Source organism: Mustela putorius, unplaced genomic scaffold (assembly GCF_011764305.1).
Source record: "Mustela putorius furo isolate JIRA1106 unplaced genomic scaffold, ASM1176430v1.1 tig00000551_pilon_pilon_pilon, whole genome shotgun sequence".
In the NCBI taxonomy this organism is placed as follows: Eukaryota; Metazoa; Chordata; class Mammalia; order Carnivora; family Mustelidae; genus Mustela; species Mustela putorius.
This window is the reverse complement of record NW_025421412.1, coordinates 426,918-443,422: the sequence shown is the minus strand read 5'-3', so window position 1 is coordinate 443,422 and position 16,505 is coordinate 426,918. Positions and strand designations below refer to the sequence as shown.

Here is a 16,505-nt window from a genome sequence, read left to right as displayed (position 1 = left end):
CACGTCCCGACCCCAAGAGAAGAGAGCACGTTCTGGAAAAAGCCAGACCAAGCAGGAACGCTCGGCCGGCAATCCCAGCTCCCGCAGAAGCCTCTGAACACCAGAAAGGACTCGGCGGGGGGGAGCTGGCTCCCGGTGCTCCTGCCCACCCAGCCTGGGGGACGGGCCCAGCTCTCCCGCGGGGGCCCTTCCCCGTGGCTCGCTCAGCAGGGAGCCCCCAGAACCCAGGAATGGGCCAGGAGGGCAGCACTGCCTTCTGCGTCAGCAAGAAATCAGCAGGAAAGAGCAGCGTTGGAAACTCCACCAAAGCCAGAGCTGGAGCCGGGCTGGAGGTCGCGTGGGGCTCCCGCCGAGCCACGGGAGACAGGCCGCTCCCAGAGTCCCCCCCATGGTGGGGAGGGTGACCGCCGTCCCTAGCCTGGCTGCTCCTGCCTTCCACACACCAAAGGCCAAGTCCAGACCACAGAGCAAACATCCACACGAGAACAGGTTAAAATGAGGGGTCCGCAACCCAGCTGACCTCGACAGAAGACACCGAGAGGTCGACCCTGGGAAGCGGGTAACTGAAGGGAAGGGCAGGCTCCTGCCGCTGGGGCTGGGAAGGAGGAGCCTTGGGAAGGGAGGGACGGCTCTGCTAGGAGCGAGGGACAAATCCCCACTAGGGACACCGGCAGGGGTGGCCAGGACCTCCCAGGCAGGAAGGCACCCAGAGGGCACTGCTTTGCATTAAAATCAGGGGATCTTAAGCAGGCTTTCCTTTTCTTGCCTGTGTAGCAGACATCTGTAAATAAAGTCATAATTAAAACATAAAAGCCGTTAAAACCAGGGAGATGAAAGGTCTGGGGAGGAGGCCACTATGGTTAAAGCACAGTGTGTCCAGGCAACAAGGAAAAGCCAGGCCAGGGCCTTGGCGAGTGCAACCTGACTGGGCAGGGACTGGTTGGGGGTGGGGTAGCCCCCTGTCTCCCCGAACTCCTGTCACCTGGACGCCCTATCCCATGGTCTGGGGACCCCAGCACCTGTCACACAATTCTGCAGCCGTCTGGTGGCCAGCCTCACGGCCCTGCCTCCGGGCCCTCAGCAAGCCTCTGCCGGGAATGACTCATGGGGCCACCAGGATTCATCAGTCCAGAAACCGGAAGACAGGCCAGAGAAGATCAGCAACCCTGTTCCTTACAGCCACAGTGAAACTGCGCTGCTGTGCGCGGGCAGTGGCCCTGAGGAAAGCAGCCTTCCCAGAGTGGCCCCACAGAAAGGACTGGCCCAAGGAGACCCGTCGGTGGCTGGCCATCCTGGGAAGGCTGTCTTCAGAAGGGGCTGCAAAGGGGTTGTCATGCCAGTGGATGAGAAATACAAGTGAAACTAGAAACCTGTACAGGCCACACATGCCGTCCATGTATCGCAAGGTTTCCTTCAATCCCAGAATTCCTTAGAAGAACCATTCCGGGAGAACCAAATCTTGCCATCACCCTGACCTCACAGTACAAGGTGCATCAGTTTCCACACTCCCAGCTTCCAAAGGCATTTGCCCCGGAACAGATACGCATGCAGGGTCCCGTGGGTCCCCTCCGGCAAGACGGCAGACTCCTAAGCCGATGCCCAGTCCACACTTGGGCGGTTCCCAGTAGCCGGCTGCTTGCCGCCCCACAGTCCCCAAGGACATTATTAATAGAAATGTGTCCTGAGCCAGCACAGTCCAGCTCCTGGAGTAACCGGCTGCTTCGAGAGAGCACCTCGCTGAGAGGTGTACCACGCGGGTCGCCCTGCCCGGGCCCCCTGACCCCAGCCCTCCTGCCCAGCCCTCCCACATATGTTCTGGTCCTATTCCTGTCGGGGTATTTTGGGACCTGCTGTAGCAAGCAGTTCCAGACTCCATATCTCTCAGTTCCCCTTTCAAGCACACACTCCGTCCCCCGCCCCAGGCGACTGGGGACTGTGGGCAGCCCACACCTCACTTCCAGTCCAGCTGGGGCGCAGGAGTAGGAATAGGGTTAGGGTTTGGGTTTTTAAACATCGCAGCTGTTTCACGTCTTAAAACCCAGAGGGGCTGTGTGCCTCTCTTTCCCTCAAAGGGCTGCCTTCAGGGGTGCTGGGGCAGAGCAGCTGTGATCCGCCTCTTGTTTGTTAGGGTGGTGACTTCAGGGTCCTGAGATCAAGCCCCAGCAGGGCCCCGGGCACAGCCAGAGTCTGCTTGACATTCTTTTTCTCTCTTTCTCGCTCAAATAAGAAAATCTTTGAATAAATAAAGTGGCTGCCTCCAGAGGCCTGCTGGAGGAGGTAACTGAGGACCCACTTACACACCCGCCAACAGCTGTGGGAGCGCCCCGAGTCACCAGGAGGCCTGGGGCTCAGAAGCCGCGGAGGAGGCTGGAGGGTGGGGCTGGGGGACCCCTCTGCCTCTGACCCTGCGCGCCCACCATTCCTGAAGGCTCCTGGGAGGGAGCCTCTCCTGCGGCGCGGTCCCCCCACCCGGACCTAAACGGCTCCCTGCGCAGTCGGGGAAGGGAAGCCTGCGTGGGGAGCGGCCCCGAGGCTCCCCGGCTGCGCGCACGGTCCCTGCGTTCCCGGGGTGGCGCGGCGGGGCCCAAACCCAACCGACCCCCAGGCGCCCGCGCACTCACCGTCTCGGGGTCGTTCTCGAACACCTCGCGGGCCTCCTCCTGGCTGCACAGCTCCTCGACGCACTCCCTCTCCAGGTGGCCCTGCTTGGCCTCCTCGAAGACCTGGTAGGCGCGTCGCTGCCGGGGCCGCAGGAACTGCGCCGCCTCGCGCGCCCGCAGCATCACGGCTGCCGGGACGCGGGCGGGAGGACGGCGCCGGGAGAGAGCGCGGGACGGAACGGGGGACACGCGGTCAAGCCCGCCCGCACGCGCCGGCCTCCCTCCCGGCCGCCTGCCCCGGGGATGCTGCTGCAGCGCGCGGGCCCGGGGTGCGGGGGGCGCGGGGGGCCGGGACGCGGGGTGCGGGGGGAGCGGGGCCGGGACGCGGGATGCGGGGGGCGCGGGGCCGGGACGCGGAGCCCGGGGTGCGGGGTGCGGGGGGCGCGGGGGGCGCGGGGCCGGGACGCGGGGGGCCGGAGGGCGCGGGGAGCGGGCACCCGCGCTGCCCGGGCACGGGGGGCGGCGGGTCCTTGGCGGGCAGGGAAGCGGACTCCCGGGCCGGCCGGCACCGCGGCCCCGCTGGGAACTCACTGTGCGCGGACTCGGAGGCCAGCAGGAGCAGCAGCAGCGCGGTGCCCAGGGCGGCGGCGGGCCCGGGCGGCGGCGGCATGGCTGGGCCGGGCCCGGCCGGGGCGAGCGCGGGGCGAGGGCCGCGGGGGACGAGGGCCGGGCCGGGAGCGCGCGCTCAGAGCACCCGGGAGGCCGTGGCGAGCCGCGGGCGCCGCGGGGCGGAGGCTCCGGTCATCCCGTGCGGGCGGCTCTGAAGGTCACATCGCGGCGGCGGCGGCGGCGGCACCTCTGCGCTCGCGGCCGGGGCTGGGGCGGGGCGCGCGGGCAGGACCGGCCTCGGGGCCGCGCGGGGGCGGGGCGCGCCGGTTTCCACCCGCGCCAGGCGCGGGAGCGGGTTTTCGCGGCGGAGACCCCCGGGGCCCCCGGGCGGGGCTGCTTCGAGCGGGGCGTCCCGGGGACAGAGCTGCCCCCAGATCGCGGCGCAGGTCATTGGCTCGGGGCGGGGACCCGCGGGGCGAAGTAAGAGCGAAGTGCGGGGGGGACCGGCCGCCCTCGCCCCCAGCCCTCGCCGGCGCAGCGCGAATGCCCCGCATCGTTTCTGGGGTCTCGAGACTGAAAACCTCCGAAGAAGAGAGAAGCTGAGGTCACGCCGAATCCCCGCGAGGTCGGGCGTGAGACGGAAGGAGCCCCTTTGGGATCTGTTTCCCATAGCGACGGCACCGAAAAACCTCGAGGCTTCCCAGTACGCGGCTCAGCCGAGAGCAGCGCGGTGCCGGGACTCCGCCGCGTCAAGGGCGACACACACGCGCGCACACGGGGTCGGGGGCGTTGCGGGGCCCAGCGGGCGGGGACCCAGCGCGCGGGAGCAGAGGCCTGGACACCGCCCTCCCGGGGCCCCGCAGCGCACCTGCCCCCACCCCCCCATGCGGGTCATTGTACTTGAAGGCTCAACACTGAGAGTCCAGACCTCAGTTTCTCCTCACCTTCTGTAATGGGGGAACGAAAGGTCATCGCTCTGGAGGCTTTGAGGTCAAGGTCTGGAGGTGGGGTTAATGAGCATTAGTATGTTAAATTCCGGGAGGCGAACTTTGATGAGAGGCTCTCCAAAGCGCATTAACAATTTAATAGGTAGGTCGTGGGCGCCTGTGATCCCAGCTACAAAGCTCTCCCTCCTCGCCCGCGGGTGATGAAAGGGTTAGCTGAGCCTCGGCAGAGAAAGAACAGTGAGTTTAGTTTTCCTGCCTCTTGTTCTTAAGGAGAAGTGCTGGTTTCGGGAATCAGGGTGAGGCCGTACATTCTCCAGTGCGTATTTACGCAGATCTCTGGTTAGTTAATCGCACGTCTGTTATTTCCCAGAGTTCCAGGCCTCCGGCCCATGAATAGATTACTTCTTACTGGTGTGTGTTTGGTGAAGAGAGTTTGTAGAGTTCTTGCAATTCTGAGTCGGATCCCAATGAGAGGGAGTGTCATGGCCTCTCTGTGTCCCTCTGGGAGGGACACTGGGTGTGGACTCACCGCTTCAGGTGACCACGCATCAGCGTGGTACCTATGGGAAGGGCCTTTACCTGTTGGCCTGGACCTCAAGCCCCTCCTGCCCCTTCCTGTTCACCCCTTGTACCGAGTTGGTATCTCCAACGCCGACACCTCCCGTTAGGCAGAGACTGGGTTTAATAAAATGCCTTCACAGTCACCCATTTTGGTCACAGCAGAAAGCAAATGCAGGGGAAGAGTGTCTGACCCAAGCTAACCCTGTTACTGATGTAGAAAATCCGCTCTAAGGCAGAAATAGAAAATAGGTAAGAAACAACTTGGATAATGATTTCCAAAACTGGAAAGAGCTGTCAGGCACTCTGTCACATAGCCTGAAATAACAAAGATGCCGTGGCCAGCTGGGCTCCCCAAGGAGCAGGTGACACACCTGGCAACAGACCTTCCATATGGACCATCGGCCAGTCTGTGGTCAGAGATGAACAGCCAGTGATCCTCTAGCCAGGGATCGAGTGGGGTCAAAGTGGGGGTTTAGGAAACGCCGTATTTTTGGGAAATAGAAGTTCCTCCCTCCCCTTTCCACCATCACATCTGTGGGTGGCGATGACTTCAGGGCACTAAGACCATTCACTTACATATCCATCAATGAATCGAGTTGAGTCCTTGCCATTTTGTCTTAAAAGTCTTAAAAGGCAGCGAGCTGGCCGATGACCAAACCAATCAGACTGGGTTTTCGTGGCTTCTCAATCAGCCTTACTGAGGCGTACAGAAGTATACTAAGCTGCACAGTAAGTTTTGACATGTGTGGTGAACACGCACACCTGTAAAACACCCCCACGATCGAGGTGAGAACAGAGCCGTCACCTCAGAACCTTTCCCAGTTCCTCTGAGCCGAGCGTCGCGGCCCTACCTCACCCTGTTCTGGGCACAATCACCGACCCACTTCCTGGCGCTACAGAGCACCTCGCCGTCTCCGGACTCTCGCTCAACAGGAATTGGACAGAACGTGCTTTTTTGTCTTGCACGAGGCGTACTCACTCGCAGACTCCCCTGCAGCGGGCCGCATCAGGTGCACACTCTCTTTCCTTCCTTGGTCGGTAGTGTTCCGTGTGTCGGGTGGGTAAGCGCCCGCGCGCGCTGCTGGCCTTCGGCTCTTTTCCAGTTGTTACCGACAGAGCGGCTGCGAGCGTGCGTGTGTAAGCTGTCGTGGGCACATAAGCTCTAATTTCTCTGGCGGAAATACCGAGCACGGAACATCGGACTGTACCGTAGGTATTTGACTTTTTAAGAAACTGACAAACTTTTTCAAAGCGAATTATCATTTTGTGTTTCCACCAGAGTGTCAGGGGGTTTCAGGACATCTCAGCCGCACTTGCCACGGTTGGTCTTTTTTATTTTAGCCGTCCTAGCCGGTCTGCTGTGGGATTCCCTTGTGACGTGAATTTGCATTTTTCTAATAACTAATTATGACCAAATTTTAACGTACTTACTGCCATCCAAATATTTTTGGTGAAATGTCCTTTTTTTTTTTAATTTTATTTATTTATTTGACAGACAGAGATCACAGGCAGGGAGAAAGGCAGGCACAGAGAGTGGAAGGGAAGCAGGTTCCTTGCTGAGCAAAGAGCCGGATGCGGGGCTCAATCCCAGGACCCTGGGATCATGACCTGAGCCGAAGGCAGAGAGGCTTTAACCCACTGAGCCACCCAGGTGCCCCGAAATGTCCATTTTTATTTCATGATCTTTTGTCTTTTACTTGGGCTCTTTGCTTTTCCAATTATTGACTTATTTTCTGAGTTTTAAGAGTTCTTTAAATCTTCTGGACACAAGTCCTGGGTCAGGTTGTGATTTGCAAGTATTTATTCCAGACTGTGACTTGGTTTTTCATTCTATTAAACAATCAAGCTCTGCGCGTTCTCTTCTTAATTTTGAAGTAAAGTTTATTATAATTTTTATTATTTTTAATGAGTCTGCTCTTCAAATTATATTTGCCTAACCCCAGATCACAAATATTTTCTTCCAGAAGTTTTATAGATTTATATTTTACATTTAGAACTGTGATCCACTTTGAATTCACTCCCACATATTTCATATTTTACATCCTATTATAAATGGACTTTTACAGTTTCCATTTCTGAGAGTTTAAATATTTGCTTTTTTAATATTTATCTTTTGTCCCACAACTTTGCTTAATTAAACTACTAGTTTCAGTGTTTTTTGGTAGATTCACTAGAATTTTTCGCATAGACGATCACGTTGTCTGTAAACATAGCAAGTCGACTTCCAATCTGGGCCCTGTTTCCGTCTTTTCTTGTCTTACTGACTGTCTAGCGACCACCGCGGTATTGACTAGAAATGGCGGCAGAGGACCCTGATGCAAACAATTCAGTCTTTGACCGTTGAGTGTGATGTTCGCTATAGCTTTTTATAGATGCTTTTCGTCGAGATGAGGGTCTATCTGTAATTTTCTGAGTTTTTTTCATTAGAAATAGATATTGGGTTTTGGCAAATGGTTTTTCTGCATCTGTTGAAACGATCATATTTTTTTCTTTTTCCACTCATTAATATGTGAGTCACCTTGATTGATTTTCGAATGTTAAGTGTCATGGTGTATTGTTTTGCTAATAGAGGAGCGTCTATGAGCGTATTTTCTTTTCCTGGGCTGTCTTTATCTGGTTTGACACCCGAGAAGTTCTGGCCCAACAGGACAAGTTAAGTGCTTCCTCCTCCTCCGTTTAAGGGGAAGAGAGTTTTGTGGAATTGTGTTATTTATTCCTTAAATGACGGACGAAATTCATCCGGAATGCCATGCAGACCTGGAACTTTCTTTGTGGGAAGGTACGAATTCAGCTTCTCTCGCAGACTAACGGGTGTTTGGGTTACCTGTTTCTTCACGATGGGGTTTGTGCGGACACTTGCAGCTCGCCCAGGTTGTTGACTGCACCGGCATCAAGTTACTGGTGATAGTCAGTGTATTCGTAGAGCTGCCGTGATGACATCTCTCTCGTTCTCAGTAATGATAATCCGTGTCTTCTCTCTTTTTGTCTGCATCATTCTGGCTAGAGATTCGACAGGTGTATTGATCTCAAATAACCAGCTTTTGGTTTCATGTTATTTCTCTATTATTTTTCTGTTTTCTATTTTATCATTATCCAATCTCATTTTTATATTTTTTCTTCTGTTTACACCGCATTTCATTTTCTTTTCTTTATCGAGTTTCTTAAGATAGAAGCTGAGGTCATCGATTTGAAACCCTATCTCTTTTCTAAAACAAATCTTCTTCAATTTACAATGGGGTTTTGCCCCGATAAACCCAGCATACACTGGAGATACCATAAGTTAAAAATGCTCGTAATACACCTAAGCTACTGGCCCTCGTAGCTGTAGCTGAGTCTGGCCCTCCGTCATCTCTTTGTGAGGACCCCCGGAGGACCTGGGGGCTGGGTCTGCACAGGCCGCTGCTTGGCCGGCTCCTTCTCCGGGGGGGGGGGGCCCACAAGGTGGTCTCGCCGCACCCAGCCGTCTCACCTGTCTGTCCCGAGTGACCTTGGCGATCCCAGGGCGACCTCACTTCCCTCCTGTCCCTCCTCTGTTGTCTGATTCCCAGTTGTCGCAGGCAGGGCGCACTCGAGTCTCTCTGACGCTATCTTGTCCAGGACAGAAGTCCCCAGGCATATTTTAATGAAGGGTTTTAAAAAAAATCATGTTTTGCGACCCACTGGTTTAGTGGTCTTTTGTTTTCACAGATGCTATTTATTTATTTGCTTATTTATGGAGCCTGCGAGGGTTGGGGGGGAGGCGGAGAGAGAGGGAGAGAGGCCCCCAGCAGACCGTCCACGGAGCGTGGAGCCCAGCGCAGGACTCGATCCCACGACCCTGAGACCACAACCCAAGCGGAAATAGAGTTGGATGCCCCGGCGGACTCAGCCACCCCTAGTGGCACCCCTGGTGGGTTTTTAACTTAACAGAACTTAGTGTCTTGTTAACCAGTGGTTTTTAATGAGCCAGAAGAGCACAGAGGCTCTCCGAGTTTCACTGGATGTGAGCTCTTGATCTCTGCCACAGCTGGTTTTGTGAGTGTGGACCGCATCACCATGTAAAGTGTACTTATTACTGTGGACTGTGGTCAGAACGTCTGGAGAACACTCCTTCCCGAGGTGGATGAAGGTGAGCAGCCCTCATTAAGGTGAAAGTCCTTTCATGGATAAGTCGTCTGGGCTCTTCCTTGAGGGGGACCAACTGGTTCTAGTTTTTCAGGGATGTTCCCAGTTTTAAAATCAAAAGTCCTAGGTCCCAGACCCCGTCAGCCCGGGGCATCCCCAGATGGTTACTGCCTCCTTGGGGTCCCTTTGCAGCCTGTGACTTACAAGGGGTTTTGTGCCAAGTGTTCCCACAGAAGTTGTTTTGTGGAATGCCACAGAAACAGCGTGTGTCCAGGTAAGGTTGCCTGTTCCAGCCCGGTCAGCTCCTTCGTCGGAAACATACAGCATCGGGCTCGCCTGAGACCCAGGCCTGGTGCTGGTGCGTGTGCAGCAGGCCGGGCCGGGAGGAGGTGCGTGCGGAAGGGAGAGGGACCTTGGGCCCAACAGATACACTGACCTCCTCCATGAAGAGAGATCTTGGACAAGCCACTTCTCCCCAGAACTGCCACATTAGCAGCTGGGACAGGGGAGCCTCCTGGAGGCTGAGGACCACGGTGAGGGTGCGGGTGCTGCCGGGCAGACAGGGCTGCTGTGCCCAAGACAGTCGGGTGGGGTCACCTCCGGGACCTGCAGACCCTGGGAGGAAGCATCGCAGAGCCTGCCTGTCTTGCCTCGGTCACCCCGACGCACTGCCCTCTCTTGTCACGGCCCAGAGCTGCGCAGAGACTGTGCCTCGCAGGGACGTGTGCCGCCTTACACAGACCCGGCACAGGTGTGCTGCGGGTGGGGACGTGCTGTTTGGGTCACTGGCCAGCCTGGCCTGCCCTGACCTCAGGGTTCTGGCTACACCAGCCCCAGCCTCTCGTCATCCTGCGGGTCACGTTGCCCGTGTGAGCGGCAGGGACGGTGCAGCCGCCAAGGCTGGCAACATCCTCGTGCCCAGCGGCTCCTCGGGCAGGCCTCGGGCTGCGATGGCGGCGGAGCCCCCACTCCCAGCCTGGCCCCCTGAGCACGCACCTCCGGCTGGGACCGTCCTTCAGGGCCGGACGGAGCTCGGTAAGGGAAAGTGCGAGGCAGGCAGCGTGCAGTGGCGCCCCTCATCTAGAAGACGAGCGTTTGGTGTTGGAGGTGCGCGTCAGTGCATTGTAATAGGAAAGCTGGTGTTTTTAGAGCTTCTAGAACGAAAATTTTTTCAGAAGAATTTCTCCCCGCTGCTGATATAAATATTTTTGGAGAAGTGCAGAAGTTGGTGTAATGACCGGAAACGTGGCATGATTTTGTGGGGTTTCTGCTGCTCTTTCCGGCAGAGACCGTCCGACAGCATGACCGTTTATACAGCTTCCTCGCCCGGCTTCTGCCCTGCCCCACACACTACGCGTGTGCTTCCCGTGTTTTTATCGTGACAAAGATACACATTTGCAAAGCCCCGTCGAAAATGTTCATCTTTTTATACCCAGTTAGCGTCTGCAACAATTACGTTAGCAAGTAACTTTTTTTTTTTTTAAGATTTTATTTATTTATTTGAGAGAGACAGTGGGAGCGAGCACGAGACGTGAGAAGGTCAGAGGGAGAAGCAGACCCCCCACGGAGCTGGGAGCCCGATGCGGGACTCGTTCCCGGGACTCCGGGACCGTGACCTGAGCTGAAGGCAGTTGCCCAACCAACTGAGCCACCCAGGCGCCCTGTTAGCAAGTAACTTAGCAGATGCTGGGCTACAGCGTGGTGGCCCCTCAGCCCCGGGAGTGGTTGGGTCCCCAGCAGAGAAGTGACGGCTTCCTTCGCGCACATCTCCACATTCCCCAAGCCGGACGGATCCTGCTGTTGGCCGTGGCTCCGTGGACGGATGAGAGACGGGGCCCGGGGCCACACACACGCACTTCCCTGTGTCATTAGCAACCCGGAGCTCCGGGGCACACTGACTTCTTGACCTCCGGCGACCCTGCTCTTTGTGCGGTGACCGGGACAGCTTTCTGCCGTGTGTGTTGTTTTACCTCATGGTCCCGTGATGCACGGCCAGACTCCTTCTGCCTCGTCAAAGGCCTGTGTGCCGGTGGGCAGGTGGGACCAGGTCCTGTGTCTGCGGGACCCGCCTCTCCCCAGCTCAGTGTCTCGTGCTGTGAAAGGGGCCAACGGTGCTGTGCTGGGAATGGCAACAGTGAGTGCAGACGGAGCCCGTGGCAGAGGGCCTGGGTTCCGCACTCACCACGCCACCCGTTCCGGTGACCGTGAGAGCTGTCCCTGTGACCCCTGACCCTGTCACAGCTGAAGGGGACACGGCCAGTGAGTCAGAGTCGGGCAGAGCTGCCCAGCCCTGAGTGGCCAGAGGACAGAGCTGGGGGGCACTGGGGGCCGCACCGCAGAGTCAGCTAACGACGTCCAGGGACTTCGGGCCCCAGTGCCAGGCCCATCTGTGACCTTTGAGCTGCTCAGTACGTGTGAGGACAGCAGAGGCCGGAGCCCGGGAGCGAACGCCAGCCTCCCCTCCTCCGGGCGCGGCCGCTGCCCTCCTGCAGGTTGATCAAGGCTGTGGAGATGCGGTCGGGGGTCCTGAGAGAGACGCGCGGCTGCGACTTCCCACGCCCGCTCACGCACCTTCTCGTGTTCCGCGCCTCCGTGTGCTTGTTTTCATGTCTTGTTTTCAATTTCTTTCCAGAGGCTCATTTTGAAAATATTATGGATTTCCACTCCATTAAATCTGATAAAGTTAAATGATAAAAAATTTTCTTTTTGGTATAAGTAAAACATTTAAACTTAACCTCCTTTTAAGTCATTCAGTATCTTCTCAAATACTTCAGTGTCCCAGAAAAATGACTGAAAACGTGCATCACGGTGTCCATACGGGTGCACGCTTTTCCTTTGGTCTCAGGTCCCAGTATGGCCTGGCCGGCACTGGTCAGGGCTGGGTGTCGGGGCCCCAGGGTGGGGAGTGTCCGGTGGACCCCCCTGCAGTGAAAAGTCACCACCATCGTAGCGATGGTGGTGATAATGTTGTCTGCTAAGGATGGCGGATGTTTTCTCAGTGCTCCGTAAGGAGTCGTGATGGACAGTCCTAAGGACGCTTTGCTCCTGTATTTATCTGACCAGGACAGAGCGGGCCGCGTGCTCCAGGCTGACCGCGCACGGCTGTGGCCTCCCCTGCAGACCTTCACCCTCCCTCCCAGGTGCTCAGGACTCTGTCGTCAGAGCAGGTCTGGGGTGGGGACGTGGGGGCTCTTGACTCACCCTGGGTCCCGGGCCCTGAGCAGCCGCAGGGAGGAATGGCAGAGGGCTGGTCCCCGGGGTTCTGACCTCTCTAGACTTGGCCCTAAGCCCACCCAGCGGTGGGGGAGGTGGGGCATCTTTGACGGCAAGGCACAGGGTCCTTCCTCTGGGCCGTGGGGACCCCCGGGCAGCCCCTAGGCCTCTCCCTTAGGCTTGTGGCCTCTGCCCAGGTGCACAGTGCAGAGGCCTTGCCAGGGAAGCTGCTGTGGGGTCACTTGAGGTCAGGTCTGCCCACCGGGCTGCGAACTCTGGGCCACATCCTGGGTGAGACTGTGTCTGAGGCTTCCCTAACCTGGTCCTGAGATCGGTCCAAATGCAGCAGAAGGCGGTGAATGGGGTCCCACTGCCTGGCTGACACTCGCAGGGCGCCCGGGACAAAGGCCACACCCCTGTTCTAAGGCCTGCAGGTGCTGCCCTGAGTCTCCTGTCTGCTGATAGTCCTGGAGTCCCCAGGTCGCCCAGGCCAAGCCTCACAGGGGATTGCTGGCCAAGGAAACGCTTCTGTCCAGCCTCGCTTATCTGATCTCAGCAGCGGGTCCCACGATAACAAGTCGCTTCCCCTGTCAAATAGGCAGGTGTGTTTGCAAACACGGTGGGGGCTCCTTCCCCGGGGGTCTGCAGAAGAGGACCCTCTCTGCTGGTGGGGGGGGCGGACTCCGCCAGCTGGCAGGCGCCGGGTCCTGTGTCGTTCTGGAACCTGCGATTCTCTCCAGCCTTTCCCTCAAGGTCGTTTGAAGTGCATGGTGTCCTCCTGCGTTCCCTCCGGGGCTGGCCCCCAGGACCGCAGCCTGAAGAGTGACCGGCCTCTAGCACATCAGGGAGGAGAGTCACACAGAGCAATGGACACCGTCGAACGCTTGCGTCCCCCGAAGGCCTGTGGTCTAGACCGTGGCAGTCCCTTCTGTGACCTCCCTGCCCTTCCTGGGGATGGAGCCTGAGCCCTGGACGCCCAGCTCAGCCGTGGTCCCCGAGAGACCTCCGCAGGGAACTCAAGGAGCGCCCGGGGTCCCCGCGTCTGTGAGGTTCTCACGGAGCCTTCAAGTCCGCAGGGAGCAGCGAGGTAGAGCGAGTCCTGTCGTCCCGGGGCCCCGGCGGCGATGCCAGCCCGCACCGGCCAGGTTTGTGTACACCCCACCCATGTCCTCACTGCGTATTTTAAGGCAGTCCCAGACATGATATTGTTTTACCCCGAACACTTCAGAAAGTCTTCATAAAAGAAAAGCAGCACAACTCCGTATTTGTGCCTGGAGGAACGGTCAGTGCCCCCTGGAGGTCACGCTCCGCTGTAAGTCACAGGGATTCCGCGGCCTCCCAGTCTGGTTGATCTCGGGCTCCCTTCCCCGCCCATTCTTTGTGATTTCTTTGTCTGCGGTGGGTGGGGTCGGGTGGGAGCAGGCCCTCCCCCTGCTCGGCACCCCCACCCCCTCCCCGCTGGGCCCAGGCTGCAGGCCTCTCCTCGCCCTCCCCCTGCGCGGCACTCCCCCACCTCCACCCTCCCAGACCTGGGGTTCCGGCCTCGGCAGCTGCCGGCCTGGGGCCCCCCTATCTCGCTGGAGGGGCTGCACGGGACGTCCCGAATCGCCTTCCTCCGGGTCTCATCATTACCGACCACTTCTCTGAGCACAGAGGCCCTTCCTCCATGTGTGGCCCTGGAGGGCAGCCCATCAGCCCGTCAGCCCGTCGGGAAGCGTGGGGTCAGGCTCCCTCCTTCCCCGTGCTCTCATGCTGTACCAACTTTCAGAGGGGCTGCTGACTGTCTTAGCATCTGCCAAGGGGACTTGGGTGGTTATTTTGAGCTTCACTGGGATCCCAGTTTTACCGCGGGGATGTGCTTCTGCTTGTCACACAGGCCAGAGCAGACCGCGGTGGGGCTCCTGTGCGAGCGTCCACCGCTGCGAGCGTCCACCGCGCCCCCTGTGTCTCTCCGCCCGGGGTCCTCAGCAGGAGCTGTCGGAGGGTCAGAGGTCGAGATGTTCTCCGCTCAGCATCTGTGGCACCGGTGGGAGCTCGTGGCAGGTGGGGGCGCCTGCCGACTTCATCTTCCTCTGCCGTCACAGACCTTCGCCAACCGCCTGGGGAAGAGGCCCTCCGAGCTGTGCTCCCCAAGGCAGAGGACGGCCCCTCCCTGGGCCCCTCCCTGGGCCCTCCTGTCCTGCCCACAGAGGCCTGGGCACAGCGAGGCAGTGGTGGGAGAGGGCTCCCCGGCGCGGCGGGATGGGTATCCGTGAACACGGGCAGAAGGACAGGAGGGGCCACCAGAGCCGGCCGGCCGGCCCTCCGGATGAGGCGGCATCGGACAAAGAAAGGAGGAACAGGAGGAAGGGAAAGTCTTCCCCCCACCCCGGGGATCTGTGCGCAGAGGAGCAAGGCAGCCCCGTGCACCGTGCAGAGTCTGGAGACGCCCGTGGGGCCGCCGGGTGTCGCTACCTGGAAGGTTTCTTCCAAGGTCTGTGTGTTCCTGCCTCTGGCCCTCGACGCTTGCTGCCTCCATCCAGCCCCCCACGGAACCCCAAGACCACACAGCTTGGAATCGAGTCCGGGACAGGCTGTCCTGCACCCACTGAAAGGCGTCTGCCTGTGACCAGGTGCAGGGACCTCCCCGGTGTGCAGGGACCTCCCCGGTGTGGCTCACGTCTCTGGCACTGGCTCGGCGCACCGCGGACATCCAGCCAGCGCTTCTGAAGGTGCGAACAGCACAAACGCGTCATCTCGTGGCTCTGGAGGCCAGAGGGCTGAGAGAGGGTGTCGGGCTGAGTGCGGGGAGACCCGTTCCCTGCCTTTTCCAGCCTGGGGGCCCCTGTGTCCCTCAGCCCGCAGCCCCTTCCCTCACTCCAACCAGCCTCTCTGACCCTCCTGCCTCCCTCCCTTCCTCTTAAGGACCCGCTCAGACACCCAGGAGTGTCGCCCATCGTAGCATCGGTCTTGCGGGAGGGCGGAGGGCGTTGCCGTGGGGAAGGGCGTGGAGGTCTCGGGGGTGTGGCTCTGCCGACCACATAAGCCACGCAGAGGCCATCACCTGTGCACTCTCTCTCCGCCTCTCCGTGCCCCTTTCCAGACAGAGCCCGCGTGGACCTTCGACGCAGGCACAGAAAGTGCATGACGGTAACCCCGCGGGTCTGTGCGAGAACACAGCCGTCGGGGCTGTTTCCGGTGTCCGTGGTCTGTCTGCTCAGGGCAGCGCCAGCCGGGAGCTGCCTTGCCTCCGTTCCCAGGTTCTCAGGGCCTGTCTGCTGGGGCACCAGGCTGGGGTGGGAGGCGGAATCCGGGGTCCGGGGGTCCCAAGGAGGCTATATCGCCTCTCCCTGAGGGTGGGCAGCACGGTCCCCGGAGAACTGGGGGCTGCCTGGCCTTGTTCCGCACTCAGCCCTCGAGCCGGGACCACCGGCTCGCCGGACCCCTGAGACTGGGGGCTGCACGACCCCCCCCCCCCGTGCCCTGGGAACAGGCAGACCCTGCCCTCAGCCTGAAATCCCTGCGGGTTCTCTGTGTCGTCCGTCTGCTCAGTGAGGATCCTGCGGGAGCCGAGGACCCGGGTCAGGGTCCCTCTGGGCTCACCCAGCTCGTGTTCCGCAGCTGTGGGGCCCTCTCGCACCAGATCCAGGACCCGGAGCCACTGTCAGTAGTTTTCGGATTTTCCATCTGCCCAATCACGTCATCTGCAAACAGAGATAGTGTCACTTCTTCCTTCCCAATTTGTATAATTTTTACTTACTTTCCTTGTCTTAATTGCAACCCCTAGGACCTCCGGTGCCACGTTAACTAGGAGTGGAGATGGGGACCTCCTTGCCTTGTTCCTGACCTTAGGACTGAAGCTCTGGTTTCCCAGCATGAAGCGTGATGTTAGCTAACGGTTTCTGTAGGCAGCCTTCATCAAGTTGAAAAGTTCTCCTCTGGGGACACCTGGGTGGCTCAGTCCTTAAGCGTCTGCCTCTGGCTCAGGTGGTGATCCCAGGGCCCCGGGATCATGCCCCGCATCGGGCTCCCTGCTCGTCGGGAAGCCTGCTTCCCCCTCGCCCACTCCCCCTGCTTGTGTTCCCTCTCTCGCTGTGTCTCTGTCAAATAAATAAATAAAATCTTTTTAAAAAAAATTTCTCTTCTATTCCTGGTTTGCTGAGGCTTTTTCTCATAAACGAGAGTTGGATTTTTGTGAAATGCCTTATGTCACTGTGGTTACAATCGTACGATTTTTTTCCTGCTCAGCACACGCAGGTAAATCCCACTTGGTCCTGGTGCGCGGTCCGTGTGCGCATTGTTGAATTCAATTCGCTACTATTTTCTTGCGGATTTTTGCACCTACGTTCCTGGGAGATGGTGGTGTGTACTTTTCCTTTTCTTAGTTTATATCAGGGTAAAGTTTGCCTGATATTTGAATGAGTTTGAATGTACTCTGCTCCTAGTTTCTGGGATTGCAAAGTATCGGTATCATTTCTTCCTTAAACATTCG

General features: G+C 58.5%; 2 protein-coding genes across 4 annotated transcripts in view; one reads left to right on the top strand and one right to left on the bottom strand.

Annotated features, from left to right (window-relative positions):
- The window catches only part of GAS6 (growth arrest specific 6), a 31,255-nt gene extending 27,828 nt beyond the window's left edge, over positions 1-3,427 (bottom strand). For all 3 annotated transcript variants that reach the window (XM_045081241.1, XM_045081243.1, XM_045081242.1), the window contains exons 1-2: positions 3,192-3,427; positions 2,622-2,788 (exon numbers count right to left, since the gene is read on the bottom strand). In XM_045081241.1, the coding sequence (XP_044937176.1) occupies positions 2,622-2,788; positions 3,192-3,270 (246 nt within the window). In that variant the 5' untranslated portion in view covers positions 3,271-3,427. The remainder of the gene's footprint in view (positions 1-2,621; positions 2,789-3,191) is intronic.
- Positions 3,428-9,771: 6,344 nt separating this feature from the next.
- LOC101687006 lies at positions 9,772-16,021 on the top strand. Its single transcript, XM_013052992.2, has 5 exons — positions 9,772-9,856; positions 13,084-13,179; positions 13,263-13,346; positions 13,911-14,745; positions 15,117-16,021. The coding sequence occupies exons 1-4, from the start codon at positions 9,772-9,774 to the stop codon at positions 14,741-14,743; spliced, it is 1,098 nt and encodes a 365-aa protein (XP_012908446.1). The 3' UTR covers positions 14,744-14,745; positions 15,117-16,021.
- Positions 16,022-16,505: the final 484 nt, after the last annotated feature.